General features: G+C 39.6%; 1 protein-coding gene across 1 annotated transcript; it reads right to left on the bottom strand.

Moving 5' to 3' along the window:
- Positions 1-2683: 2683 nt before the first annotated feature.
- LRRC31 (leucine rich repeat containing 31) lies at positions 2684-13736 on the bottom strand (the record flags this gene model as incomplete). Its single annotated transcript, XM_082003739.1, has 9 exons — positions 2684-3003; positions 4176-4343; positions 5543-5710; positions 6828-6995; positions 7762-7929; positions 8801-8968; positions 11438-11605; positions 12032-12181; positions 13457-13736. The coding sequence occupies 9 exons, from the start codon at positions 13734-13736 to the stop codon at positions 2684-2686; spliced, it is 1758 nt and encodes a 585-aa protein (XP_081859865.1).
- Between the last annotated feature and the right edge of the window lie 1645 nt (positions 13737-15381).

Here is a 15381-nt window from a genome sequence, read left to right as displayed (position 1 = left end):
GAGGAAAGGACCATGAACTTAAAGGTAGGGGTGTTAAGAAAATCATCACAATATACATACAAAGCTGTGTTTTTAGTAATAGATACTTTGCAGAACAACCTACAGGGCACTCTATGCAACATCAAAAACATCTTAAATCACCGTTCGCACCAACTATGGCAGAGCAGTACTTCTATCACTGATCAAGTTAAGGTAGGATATAGGGAACCATAAAGAAATACAGCACTGGGCATCATTCAAAACCATACCAGAAGGTTGTCATTGCCCTGCCAGGTCACACTCAGCAAACACAGAACAGCCCTTACAACTTGCAAGGGAGCTTTCCTTAGTTCCAAGTCCAGTGGAAAGGGAGTGGTTAGTGTTGCTTTTACCCTTTTCCTCCGAGTAACCAGATTGTTCTTCTCCCTTTCAGATCCAAAGTTTGTGGTGTGGGTTGAGGAGCCAGAAGGAGATTAGACCTTTCTTGGCACTTAAGAATCTAATGAAAAAAAGAAGAAAAAGAAAGAAAAAGGAAAGGTAAAAGAGAAGCCTGTAAAAGGATCAAAAGCCAAAAAGTGATATTTGGGCAGTAAACTGCACAGACCTCTTTTCAATTACAAGAAGTGCAAATGTGAGCAGAGATAAGTGAGTAGGAGACAAGCAGTATTAAAGCATTTGAATCAATGACTGTTACAATGAAAACAAGTGATTTTTTTGAGGTTTGTTTTTGTCAGCTTCGACTCTAGCTGAATCAGGCAGGTTCTGAAATATACTTGAGAGGTCTTATTCTGAATACTTGTTATCTCAATGCATAAAGGCAGCTGATTAACTGGAAATTAATCTAATATGTAGGAACCTGGTGCAACAAAGTGTTCTTTGTTCTGAATTCCAAAGTATTTTGCATGCAATTCTTAGAAATCTGTTTGCCAGTCAGTGTGGTACAGCCATACCTAGAGTGAAACAATAATTGTGGCCTCACATACTAGCAGTTATTTAATGAGTTTTATATTCAGAAATGATCAGTACCTTGTTTGGAAATATGGAGGAGGATTCCAGGCAGTCAGAACATACGCGCTTCTACCAGAACCTGCATTACTATCCTGTCTTACAGAGGTGTAAAAAGCTGTTTTGAAAGTATCTCTACACTTTTGCAAAACTGTTCACTGATGTTTTGACAATCTGTACTTGTAGTATTTTGAATGACTGCAAACTGTCAAATCCTTAGCGTTACACTCACCTCTGAGACAGCTTGGTGACATTTTGTAAAATGTCTGTGTACGAGAGGCTTGAAAGCAGAGTCTGCAGAATGCAATATTCTGCAATGATTCTGGGTCCTGGCATGTCATAACACCTTTGTTATTCAAAAGAACCATGACAAATACTCCTTATTGTAGTTCTAGCATGACAAATTTATATGCAACCATCTCCTTCCACAGCACTTTACAGAGAGCTGTTTGTCTTAGACACCTGATGTCCTTGTCTAGCTTATTCTGTATTGCTCAGTCACTCCTTAAACCCCTCCAGAGTTCTATTTGCAGCATACGTAAAGCACAGACCTGGACTGGGACCAGCCACTGTGCAGATTCAAAATGCAGGAGTGGGTGGAAGCAGAACTCTTTGTTTAGTTTAACTGGCTGGTCAGAATCGCAGTCCTGCTCTCCCTCCCCTTGTCTGAGTTGCCTCAGAGAAGGTGGTGACATCCTGAAGGAGGTGGTGAAGGCAGGGTCACTGAGGCCCATCTCTTCCTAGAGCTCCACCTCCAGGTAGTGCTCTCTGAATGCTATGGCTACAACTACATCCAGGGTATGGAACTTACTTCTGTTTGGCTCTTGAATCGATTGATACTGAAATCTCATTAATATGCTTGTTGGCAGGAGGGAGCTGGTAGTGCAGAAAAGTGGGATGGCTCAGTTTTGGTTTTCCATTTTACTACCTAACTGATGCTGTTTTGATTGTTTGGAGGTGTCTTATGAAATTTTTTTCACCTTAAGTGAAGGCAAAGAAGAACAGAGAGAAGGATGACTCAGGGACTATCAAGGAGGAGGCAATCACTGGAAGAGACAGATTTCTGGGAAGATGGGCAGATGGACAGACGTTTAATACAAGCTCTGCCAGAGCAGAGGCAGAACAGCTCCTTCTGTATTGTCCTTACTGGACTAATACATAATCCCGAGTTGTTGGGATGCTTTCCAAATCTCAGAGTCATGCAGATTTAATGCATTCACAAAGAGGCAAAAGTTTCAGGGAAGAAGAAACTAAAATTTAAAACATAGAGGTTTCAACTATTTTCCCGTTAGAGGCATTTTCCTTATATATACACGAGGCCACATTCACACTGCCCTCCCACCTGCATTAGCACACACCCCAGCCACTTCCCTCCATTGGCAAACCTCCAGTGTGTCCATCTGAAATCATGTCATCTGAAATCTCTTTTGACAATAGCCATTGCTGCATTCACAACATGAAGATTAAGCGTATATAACACTGTAAGCATGGCCCAGAGAATCTGAAAGAATGTGTTATTAAATGGAATGATCAATGCATGCAGAAGGTTAAATAACACTTCTATATAATTGTGGATCTGTTCCAAGAGATCTCATGAGACGAGATTCCTAAAAACTGGGCAGTCTTCTTAAGTCAGAGACATATAATACTTGGTTCATGTGTTGCTTGTGAAAAGCCTTCCAGAAGTCTTCAGCCTCCATCAACAGTCAAAACGAATGTTTCTTTTGTTGTCTTGATTAAAGCTTTCCAGTTGTTTTCGATGGGATTCTGAAAGGATCCATCTTTGCATCCCCAGTTCTGCCAAGGCAGGCAGCTTTGTCAGGGCTGCTAACAGCTCGCTGAACCACATCCCACAGTCTCGGTAGGATGATGGCCGAAGACTGACATCCAGCTCTGAGAGTTCTTTGAATACTGTTAAGCTTTGACAGAAAACAACCCACCCTTCCTCAGAGATGTTGTTATTGTAACTCAAATCCAGCTTCCGTAATCTGGCTAGATGGCCATCCTGTGTCAGTAATGCTGCAAGAAACGACAAACACAACTAATACATCCCAGCAATTGCTTTAAAAGCTAGTAAGTAAGAAGAGTAGTATTTTAAAACCATATTATTTAAGGCTTTTCAGTAGTCAAACAGCAAGATTCAACTCCTCAGCAATAAAGTCACTTGTTGATCTCAAAGACTGTATTATCACAGCTGAAGGAATGTACAACATTTAAAACATAGCCAATTCAAAAGGAACAGAAGTGTCAGGTTAAAGTTGTATGGCAACCTGAAAACCTTTCAGTCATTTGGAAGGAGGTTCTATTGAGTGCCAGTTAAAATAGGCAGTCAGGCTTTACAGGGAGATTTAGAAAGAGGAAAGCAAAAACTACATGAGGTTGCATGACTACAGCAGCCATCTCTCACTGTGGGAGGGTAATGGGCCTTATATACCCTAAAGGGAACTGGGATCCTTAATGCACAATTGGCAAGGGAGACACCCATCAAGGGTGATGTTTGTAAAGTCAAAAATATTCAGGCTTCATCTCACCAGCCTTCAGATTACAAGGCCTTAATAGCTGTCACACAGCTATTGCCAATCTCAGACACTCAAAACCCATGAGTGGGGCCCACAGAATCACAAGGATGATTATAAAATAAACAGGTTTTTAGAAGGATCCTAGAATTGATTCCTTCATTGGGTTCCCATTTTCCAGCATTTCTCAGCAGCTGCTAAGAGGTGGGCTAAAATATTTCTGTTTTAATTCTCCCTTAATAGCTTGACTCCAGAAACACACCTAGTGGACTGAGAGCTGGTAGTGCCTGTATTACTGCCTGTCAGCACGTACATTTCCCATAAATTACGGAACCCAAAACCAGCAACCAAGCAAAATAAAACTCCTCAGAGACAGCTTTAAATATCTGATATAAACAACAGACATAAAGCCTACGTTCTTCTAAGTGCTGTCTTTTTGTATTAATAGATAAAACTGCTAAAATGATTCTTTGCGTTTTCATCCTTTTCAGCTTTTGCACTGTGCATGTACAGGACACAGAGTCTTCAGCCTTTTTGGGAAAAATACTGCTGTATTTTCCATCTTTTCTTTTGATTTATGCAAAAACGTGCTCAGCCCATGGAACAAGTCCCTTCCGAATTGTGGTCTAAACGCCCTGGCTCCTTGACTGCTAGTAAATATCATGTTATACGTACTTAGAAGTGCCAAATCTTCAGCCACCAAGTTACAGCTGCTCAGTCTTAACACTTGAATCTCCGTTGCAAGCTTTAGTGCTCCCAAAAGCAGCTTTAGGTTCCCACCAACGCACTTATTCCAAGAAAGGTCTAATATCTCCAGTTCAGGAAGGTGAAGGGCAGCCTCAGCTGAAAAGATTAAGACCAGCAACTTCTGCTTACTAAGAGAAAACAACATGGCCTCAATAGACACCTCACCGGCAATTCACCTGTAAATAAGCTCTTAACAGACTGCCTACTTGTGCTTAGAACGACTTAATTTATCCTAATAAAAGTCAGACAAAAAATATCTCCTGTGCTCTTTAAAGAATATAAGAAGGCTTGCCTATAGAATCTTCAAGGACTCTGTGGAGGAGTTTCTTGTCTTTCTGTATACATTATTGGCTTAACCTTGTCCCACTGAAGTCAATTTAATACAACAGCTTGTTTTTAAACCATTTTATATCAATTTAAAGACAGCAGTTTCTTTGCTGTGAACTCACCATGCAACATTAAATGTTCTGTGTCTTTTGACAACTCTGATTTCCATGATGTCATTCTTACATAATTGTAATAATATAAATATAGTACTCTTCCTGCAAGGACCTCAGACCAGTTTAGCTTGCTACTGCTTCTGCTGAAGGCAGTCAAGTTTTACTCCAGGTTTCAAGGTCACTAGTAAACAGTACAAAATACTTTATAAGTGCATAATACACAGTAACTAACAGATCCCTCAGTACTTAGATTTCGTGTACCATATGGAACACCTATCAAAGTGACAGTGTAGCTGCTAATCCACTGAGATTTGCAATAAGTAGACAAAAGAGGCTGAATTTACATATCCTATGTTAGACTGGACTTTTCTTCATGTCTGTGCAATATCTTTACTACTCCTGCAGCCATTGCCTCAGTTCCTCCACTGTCCTATGCTTAACTCTATCCCAGAAAGTTTCTACTGAAACTTTCACCTGCAGTGAGGTGAAAAACCTTCAGTCAAAACTTTACCCCACTAAACTGCAAATGCAGTGTTACAACCAAACTATAATTACAGCATAATATGAAATCATGTTTTCCTTTCTCTTCCAAAATCAGGGACTATATGAAAGCTCACTATCAGACAAAGGACTAAAAGGACTTCATCCAGTCAGGTATAATGGGGGAAGACATACAATGGTCTTCCCTTGCAACCAGGTCCCATGAAGCACTGGTTTCATCACAGGCTTTTTCACTCGGGACCTGTTGTATAACCATGATCCTTGGAGTTCAGCCAACAGAGAATGAAGTGCTCTGTCCCACAAGGATACATAGAAAATAGACACACTTAAAAAAAAAAAAAAAAACATTCCTACCTAGTGATGAAAATGACTCTTGGCCTAAACCGCAATTGCTGATGGACAGAGATTTCAACTTCGGTAAAAACCTGAGCCTGCCCAGAAGAGGATCAGATGAGACTCCTACATTTGTATTGGAGGATAAATTCAGCTCTTGAAGACTGGAGAGTAAAGGTATCACCTGGGCTATGAAAACATGAAATATTTATTAGACAGTCACCAATCCAGAACAAGTGTGTAGTTGTATATTTGCCTGACATAATTTATTTTCTTTATAAATCAATCCAAAAGTCAAGGACAAGTTTTGACACTCAAATTTATGGTGACTAATGTTTTAGTCCATAAATAGCCTTGTCATTTTCAGTAGGAATATTTAAGAAATCAGATATTACATACTGTGTGGAACATTGTCAGAACACTGCTTCCTGTTGAAATTTTCTAGGTGAAGTAGGGAATTTAGTATTGAATGAGATGGAGGTTATTTCCAAGTCTCTTCACTGCTTCACTGAAACTCCTTTACATTAACGCTGTTATCCTCTATTAGTCAATAAATTAAAAATCAACCACAATTTCTATTACTTATAGTTAATATTTCCCAATGTTTTATCAGCAGCTTTTCAAATTATCTTCTTTATCTTGGAAAATAAGATGTGGGCAATATAGGCTTTGAGTCATGGGATTTTTTGTTGTTGTTGTTCTAAAGAGTAAAAACCAATGTCAAAAGTTATGATAATGCGCACAGAAAAATAAACTGTCTTGTTGATTGAACAGGAAATGTCTTTTTCTTCCTAGTAGTATTTATGAATTGTATCAATTCAACCTGGAGACTTTAGTCTCCAGCTGTTCTATAAAGCGTTCAACAGCAGCAATGCAAGACCTCCTAACATCACTCTCTACTCAAAGTACAGTTCACTAAGTGAGTTTCAGGCAGTTACATTTACAGGCATATATGCACCTTGGATCCATGCTGATTTACACCAGCAGGTGAACTGTCCTCAGTTTCCAAAATTACTGATAATCAAAAAAACACAGTGCTTGGTGGCAGTTCCCGTCATGGGTCTGAATCACAGCAGATTCAGGTCCTTAGTTCCACATAGGATCAGACCCTATGAGATTTCCTCTGATTCAGAAAAAAAAAACAACATACATTCTATATCGATCAAAAAAGCTATCCTCCACTTGAGAACTGCCTAATGAAAAAAGAAATCTGCTAGACTAGGTTAGACAGAATCTCTTACACCTTTGAGATATTTTCAGAAGTCAAAACCTAGATTCTTAATGGATTTCCTCAACATGTCCTTACACAAAACGGTCATGTCGTCTTCTGTTACACAGCACTGGTGGAGATCAAGGACTTTGAGATTTTTCAAGCTGGCCAAATGGGCTGTTGAGTCTTTAAAGCCACCGCCAATCTCTTTGTTACATGATATGTCTAATTTTCTTAGCTCTGCAAGGTGCTGTAAAGCAGTGTCTGAAACGGAAGAGAGCATGCTGGTCACCAGCTGCTACAATAGCACAGGTCATGGCTTTATTATTTATTTACTTTAATGTCAAAGTTTGCACAAGGTATTGCAGGCAAAGCTCTTAGACCAAGCTTCGGCATATAATCACAGCAGACGTACAGTAATACCACAAAGCTTTCCCTTCTCTGCAACTCCATTCTTCTCTGAAAGAGCAGGTGAAGGTGAGGCCAGCTCATCCCCCAGATCCATTCAACCCTCAGCCTTTTGCTGAAATTACTACTAGATGTGCTAATTAGTGCCAGTTGTTTTGTCTTATGGGCAAGGCCTCCACTAGGGAGAGACACAGATAATAAGCCCATTTCATATGGCTTCACTGGACACTCATTAAGTGATAATGGTGAATTTGGATTTCCCTCTGCGAGTAGGATTAGCTTGTTAAAAGTTAGCTAGCCTGTCTGTGCCCTTGTCTATGTTCTGTCTGGGGAGAGAGGAAGCATGTCCAGAGAGCCACTAATCTACTCTAAGATGTGTCCCAGATAAATGGTGTAGAGGGTGACTCTCCCCACTGACTTTCACATGCTTGAGCTCAGGAAAGATAAATGCTACTCCTGCTGAAAGTCTCTGTAGTCTTTTATCAATCCTCAAACAGCAAATAATGATTGCCCATTAATACTGCCAAACCATCAGCAAAATCCTACCTCATTGCCTTTCTTAAATGGTTTTCAGATGTACAATTTATTCAGAATGAAAGTCTTTCTGAACATAAAGTCTAACCTAAGCCCTGGAGGCTGTCTTGCTTTAATCCACACATGTGCAAGTTTAACTCTTTCAAGCCTGGCACATTTTTCAGATCCTGAGCAATAACCTTCATGCTGCAGCCGATGTGTTTGTTGATAGAGAGATCTAATACTTCAAGGTTTGGGATCACATTTAGAATTTCAGCTGTGAAAAACAGAAAAGAAAACCAGAATTGGTAATTGCCTGGAACATATACAGATGAAGCCTAGAAAAATATAGCACCATGACAAACAGGAAGAGGTAGTCTGGGTTTGCCTATATGTGTGGTTTAGGCTTACTAAGTTCCTGTTCTACCTAAAAAATACAGCAAAACAAAGTTTGTATGGGAATCAAGAAAAAACAATGAAAAATATGTAGGAAAACAACGGTGAAAAAATACAAGGAAAGTTAGAAAAATACAGAGGAATAAAAAGCAGGAATATAAAGAGAAAGAAAAATGTCTAATTAAAAGATATAGAACTGTATATTGTATACAGCTGACCCCTGCAGTGGAGATGAGAGCATAGGAGGTTCTCTTTAGGGAGAAAATATCTTCTAAAACACAGAATCAGATCAAAAGACCACACAGGATTAAACTATGGTGAAAGCAGGGAGGGGTGATCAGTGTTTGCCAACTCAGCCTAAATTCCCATCCCTCAGGCCTTCTTTCCCATCCCATGGCTAACTGCATATTCAGCTGCTTAATTTCAAGCAATCAATGTTGGAAATTCTGGCACACATGAATTCCTCAGGGTCTCAAAGGATCCAGCAACCCTGGACTGCTGAGGCAGCCAGACTGTGATTTAGATCTAGCTATTCTTCTCAATGCTACCTCACATGATGAGAGAGAACAACTTTCTTCTTTGGACGAAAATGCATTAAATCCCAAATACTGTGAAGTAAACACTACCATAATGCAGAGCCTGAAATAAATTAACTCTCAACTAATATTGAGCTCAATACAACCATAATCTAAGTCAAACAAGTAACATTTTTGTGAAGCCAGTCTCTCAGTCAGCTATGTGGACACACATACCAAGGGATTCTCCATCCTTTGCCGTCAGGTTACAGTCTGTAATTTTCAGAAGTTTTATCTTGCATCCTTTGTGGAGTTTTTTTGTCAGGAGTGATAGTTTTCCACCTATGTTACTGTTCCATGATAAATCCAGTTCTTCAAGTTGAGGAACAAGTTCAAATGCCTCTCCTGTAACAGAAGTCTAAGATGATTCATTCTAGGTATCAATTTTGGTGCAAGACAAAAATACAGGTTTTGAATATATTAAAGAGGAAGGTTAGACACTTAATTCTCAAATGATTGTGTTTTGTATGGCTTGCCAGGAAAATTAGTGTATGCCATGAATTGTTGCTACTGCAGCAATGCTGTATAAATTCTCACCTTGTCAAATGAGCAATATATAATCACAAGTCATTGTCACAGCACACACAGACTGCTTGGCCATCATTGTAGACTTGTGCCAGGACCCTGAAAGTCTGATCTACAGGGAAATCAATACAAGTGACAAGTCTGAATTTACTGTCCTATATAGTTCTGCTCTATTTTATTTGGCAAACTTCCAACGTCCTCGGTACTGCATCCATAGGTCATTTTGGAAGAGGTGAAAGATGCCCTCCCATATCTATTCCTGCAACTTAAAAGTTTAATTTCTGACAGGAATTCCTGACGCACTCCATAAGTAATCAAGATGAGCATTGTTTTGACCCAAACTAACTTTCCCATGATTTCAAGTCAGCCAGCACTGATTTTGATTATATTCAGAAGAATTAGTCTATTCCGTGCTTGACACATCTGCCAACGTGAACTGTGTTAGTGCTTCTTTGTAATACTAACATCCCAGTGCAAAATCCAGCTTCCTAACTTCCTTTGTAGAGGAGAACGGCAAATGTATATTTGCATAAACCCATTCCCAAGAAAGATCAATTAATCAGACCATATGCAAATGCAATTTCAAAGTGTCATACACAAATTTTTGATCTAAAAATCTCATCATCAACCTAATTGAGAATTTTATTTTAATAATAAAACTCTTTCATGTCTGTGTGTTTTCATAATTCATTCTTCACAAAAGATTTCTAACAGAAAAATAATTCTTTCTGTTGTTTTCATTGAATATCCAGGTTTGACAGAAAAAGGACATGTCTTAATTTTTATTTTTACATTTATTTTAAATTATTGCCTCAGTCTTGAATCCTGAGCAATGCACTACAGTTAAGAGCTGGTTTTGCCTCTGCCTGTTTCTGTTTGACATGGAGACTAGCATTCCAGACACATTTTCCACTCAGAAGACAAATAAAGGACTATAACTCCAGGAATGGTTTCCTACCACCCCTCACAGTCACAGCTCTGAAGAATCACATAGAGAGGTTGATATTATGGTTGTATTTGAGGCATTGATTTCCAAAAAGAATGTGCTGAGTCCACAAGCAGCCACATTTCCACAGATAGATGTGGACATAGTCAAAAGGCAACATTGGCCTAAATACACATACTATTTTCAAAATCACAGGCAAAATTCAAAGCAAAGTGACTGTTGCTATTCCACATGTCAAGGGCATCACATTTTGACAGGAAATTCAAGTCCTATGATCACTTTTGTGTCTGGCTTAGCAGAGGCCACATCAGAAGGGGGAAGGAAACAGCGCAGAACAACCAGGCAGAATAAATCAATTGGAAATATAATGAATAAAACCCAAAAGAAAAAAGTATGGGAAAAGGGTTTGAAAAAAAATGAAATAAATTTGAGAAAAATCTGATAGAAAATGAAACACAGATTTTAGCCTCATCAGAAACAGATCAATTACTTTCACCAGCTTTTGTAGATGCATTTTTCCTCCCCAAGAGATAGCATGACCCACTTTTGAGCTACCACTATATATGTAATTTTGTTTGATCTTTTCCTGCAAAGATCCTGTATATGAATGACACAAAATCCAGCTTTATAACTCAGACCAGTTTTTAGAACTTGCAAAATAAGCAGCATTTTTTTTAGAATTCCTAGTTGATTGAGTTTGCCCTTTTTAGACGTATATGACAGACCCACCCCAGAGTAAACTCCAGGCCCAGAGGTGACTCAGCGTGAGAACCCGAGTGCATACCACCACCTTTAAAACCTTTAAATCTCATGCTTTGCAGAAAGCAGCATTGCAGGCACTCCAAGCAAAGAAGTGCACATAGGAATAAGCTTCTCTCAGACTTGCAAAAACAAGTTATAAAGCTCCAAGGCAGCACTTGTTTTAAGTCTCCTCCAAAAGACCATCCATTTTTTTTTTGTGCTGAGCCCTGCATCTGTCCTGCAGCACAAAGACCTAAGCTGACCGTATTATGACTAATTCAGTTTGTTTCAGTTCTTCTGTCTACCATTAGATAGGAAAGTTAGCCAAAAAAATACTGACCTAAATTGAAAACGTGTTTTCCTGCAGATAGGACTGAATTCAGTTCCCTTCTGAATGCGAAACCTTCATCTCCTGAGGAATAAACTTGGCACAGCTACTCAAATGTTTAAGATCACTCATAAGCCCAAGTTCTTTCTACTGTTTCACAGCAGGAGTTTACATTGCCCAGTGTGAAAGCAGCAGAGGTAGGATGCAGGAAGAGATGAACTGGATTACATGAGACCCAGGCTGTCTGGAAGTAAATGTAAGTGAAATCCTGTACCTAAGGAGGTGACATCCTCAGCTGTCAGCCTGCAGTTGTTAAGTCGAAGGACTTTTAACAGGTTCACATGATGAAGATTAACAGTGAGAGCTTTCAAAGTCCCACCAACAAAACCGTTCCAGGACAGGCTGATCTCTTCCAACTCTGGGAGAAACTGCAATAAAGAAGCTGTAAAAAAAAAAAAAAAAAAAAAAAAAAAAAAAAAAAAGAAAAAGAAAAAGAGAGAGACAAGAAAAAGCATATTCTGTTTGGTTATTATCTGCACACCCTGAATATCAATACATCTTAATACAGAGATGCTTTCTACAACCAATACAGCATTATAAAGCCATGACAATTTTTGTACTTCAGTTTTCTTATCTGTATTTTGAGTGATATTCATCTGCTTCACAGACCTGTATGATCTTTATACATATTACATAATTTATATAATTAACATTTCTCAGGGACCTGGGACCACCAGATGAAATGTTAAATAAAGCCAAGCCTGTGTAAAAAAAAAGGGAAGGGAAAAGGGGAGAGTGAATAATGGAATAGGCAAATAAGAATTAAAGAAATGTATAAAGCGACTAGTTGAATAAAATGTGTATTTACCCATCTCTGTTACATCTGCTGCAGTTAACGCACAATTATTTAGATCCAGATTCCTGCTGTTGGGTTTCTTTCCTAGTTTCTGCATGAACTGGTTAAATCTCTGCTCACCAGATGGTGACTCTGCTTCAGAAATGAGATGTGAAAGTCCATCTGAGTAACAAAGAAATAGGGTCCTGGTTATCTCTGCTACTAACACAATGTGTAAAACCTGCCTGTGACTGCTGGGTGAAGACTTTAGGAAACAAATTAAATCTGTCAGTAAACAGGGCTCTATTTTTGATCAGTGTGGACCAATAACCTGAGTGATAAGACCACTATGGATCAGATCACTACAAAGGTCCTGATACAGAGTGAGAGAAGAATCTCCTGTCGCACATCTCCATGCTACCTTATACCAGAGACTTTGGATGTTTGCACCACCAGTTCAAGGACATGAAATTCATGAAAACTCTGAACTGCAGATATTCTGGATGCACAAGTTGTATGACCACCTCTGTGTGCCTGCACTGTAGCCACACTGCTGCAAGAGTCTGTACTTGATCAGTTGGTACCGAGGGACCCAGCGATTTTGTGGTGAACCTGCTGCTTCCTTCATGACAGCCTGTGTTCATTTTCATACATTGGCTGTGTAAGGCAGATCCCGCTTTTCTTGGTTTTGCAAAGCAACCCCCACTTACGTTCTTCTTCCATGCAGTTTGTACAGCAAGGAGAACTGCATTTACATTCATCACTAAACCTTCTAACACATCAGTAGTTTCACCTAATGCCTATAGCTGGAAAAAAGAAGACAGAAATTACACAAAATAGCAATCCCACTTTCAGTAGCTGTCCTCTCATTGTTTCCCCAAACCAAAAGTCTTAGGACAAAGGATGAGGTTCTAAGCCTTGCCTTCCAGCTTCTTTTTAAAAACAGCCTCATCTTCTCTGGCGTGGATGTGAAGAGTATTCTTGTGCGTGCAAAATAACACATGATGAATTCTCATTTCCTTCCCCTCCCCATCACCAGTGTCAAGTGGTAGGAAACATCTGCTCTTCTTGTCTTCAGATTGCTTTAGCAGCAGGGTGAACAGAGCCTGATCTTAAATACAACAAGCCAGGCTAGTGCTCAAAGTTTGGCTTTGAAACCAAATAAGCTCTGCAACTAATGAGGTGACTCCAGCACTGACCTCTCACATTGGAGATCAAGAGAGAGGTCACCCAAAAGCTTTATCCCTCCTTAGCAACATGGATCCCACTCCTTGCTTGGCACCTATCAAATTAGGGGGCACATCCTTGATAATGTTCCAATCAGAAGCATAACCTGGCTAAAGGATAAACTGCAGGCAGAAAAATACAGCATTTTGGCTAGCAAGAAAAGCAACTGTTTTTCAATGAAATTAAAATATATACACATGCACATGTATTTCAGTATTGTACCAGCATTACCTTCTACAGAGAAATCTTGCTTCTCACTCTGATCATCAGCTCCAGAGTTGTTGATTTCTGTTTCTTCAATTTCCCTTCTGTCCTTGCCTTCAGATTTCCCAAAGTCAAAGCCCCTGAAGAATTTTTTGATGGCTGAAGGCTGCCCTTTAGATTTCCCAGGAGAAGACCTCTTCCCTTGGAACTGTTTTATAACAAAGTCAAATGGGGAACTCTTTGAGATGTCCTCTTCATGCTTATCCTGGCAGCTCTGAATGTTATCTTTCAGGGGATCAGCAGACATAGAAGGAATTAGTTTTAGTAACATTTGCTCTTGCTTACCCTCTTTCATAAAGGCAGATGCACTGAGAATTTCCTACCATTCCCTCCACGTTAATATCAGAAACGCACTGTTTAGTGGACCAGACTCTGAACTCATTTCTCCTCCTTCAGAAGGAACTGGTAATGCTCAGTATTTGCACAGCAGACTCACTGGTCCCAGTCCTCAATGGTACAAGTATCACTCTCTGCTGCCTTGTCAATGCAGATTGCCCCTAAGGTCACTGAGCGCTGAAGGGCTAACCTGCTGCTTCCCCTATCACTTAATCCCCAGGTTCAGTTCAGAGTCTTGTGGCCCCGTTAAAGAAGTAAGGCTGAGATGTCCCCGTTCTGAGGCAAAACCAGCTTAAGGTTGGCACCAAAGTGATCCTTCATGCCAAAGGCCAGTCCGGCAACAAGGAAGGTGCGAGGAGGAGGCGTGCAACAGGGAGTGCAGGGACATCCTTGCCTGAACAATGTCACACGCTCTCAAGCTCAGGGTGGAGCATGCAAATGAAATGCCATTAATCTTAGCGCAAAGCTGAAGTGATAGTGCAGAAACCAACCAGATAGAAAGTAGCTATGAATACCGGTAGTGTGCCAGTGCTGGAAGAAAACAAGCCCCCCAGATAGCTTGTTTGGAACAGTTCAGTACTATAATGACCTCAGTTTCAGTGGCTAATTCACAGGTAAATTAAAGTTTGACTTTATAGTAATTTATACATATTCTTTCCTTAATTCTGTTTATATTACACAAGCTATACCATTACCCAGTGACTCTGAAGCTGCTTTGGTATTTTTCTAAACATTTTTTAATTCTAACATTTGCCCCCACACACATGCTTTTAACCATGCAATCAGTCATAAAAACTAAGCAGACATTGACTTTTGCTTTGTGAGGACTATGGGGAAAAGGTATCTATCAAGTACTACGGTGTGTCATTGACTGCAGGGGGAATGACCTGTGCTTGGAGCTCGATCCTGTAATACACAAAGCTCATGAATGGATTTCTGTGCTTACACAGATTCCTCCTTCCCCAGTACAGACCCACACACAGAACTCATTCCACAATTCTCCATCATCCATAGAGCACAGGAACTTGATCATTTTAATAATTGTTTGCTATACATCTAATGTCACTGGCATCAATTTTCCAAAAAGGAGAAACATGGAAAAGTATTAGAAACGCTATGACTTTCACAGATAGTTTTGTGTTATTATAGCAAGAGTCAGATCAGGGGGAAAATGTCAAAATAAATCAAATGTAGTTTTTATATACACATACTTTTCTTTGTGTGTGCATATATATTAATGTGGATATACCTACTGCTGTATCTCTATATATGTATATAAATTCTCTTCTTGTCTTGGAAGTCATCTGCCATGATGCAAGTGTGCAAGGGCAGGGCACATATAATTACAAAAAGCTGATGCATTGTTTAAAGTCTTGCTCTTAATACCCTGTCACATCTGTATTTCTTATAAGTACAAAAATTATGTAAAACAACGTACATAGCTGTGCATGCACATTTAGTGAGCTGTAAAGCAATGCTGGTTATCCAGGATGTTTTTTCACCCTGTAGAACAGTATTATTTTAAACAAACATACCTGTCTCTTCCATTGGCACAC

This window comes from Phaethon aethereus (genome assembly GCF_964289735.1).
Source record: "Phaethon aethereus genome assembly, chromosome: 9".
Taxonomy (NCBI): domain Eukaryota; kingdom Metazoa; phylum Chordata; class Aves; order Phaethontiformes; family Phaethontidae; genus Phaethon; species Phaethon aethereus.
This window is presented reverse-complemented; position numbering and strand designations above follow the sequence as displayed.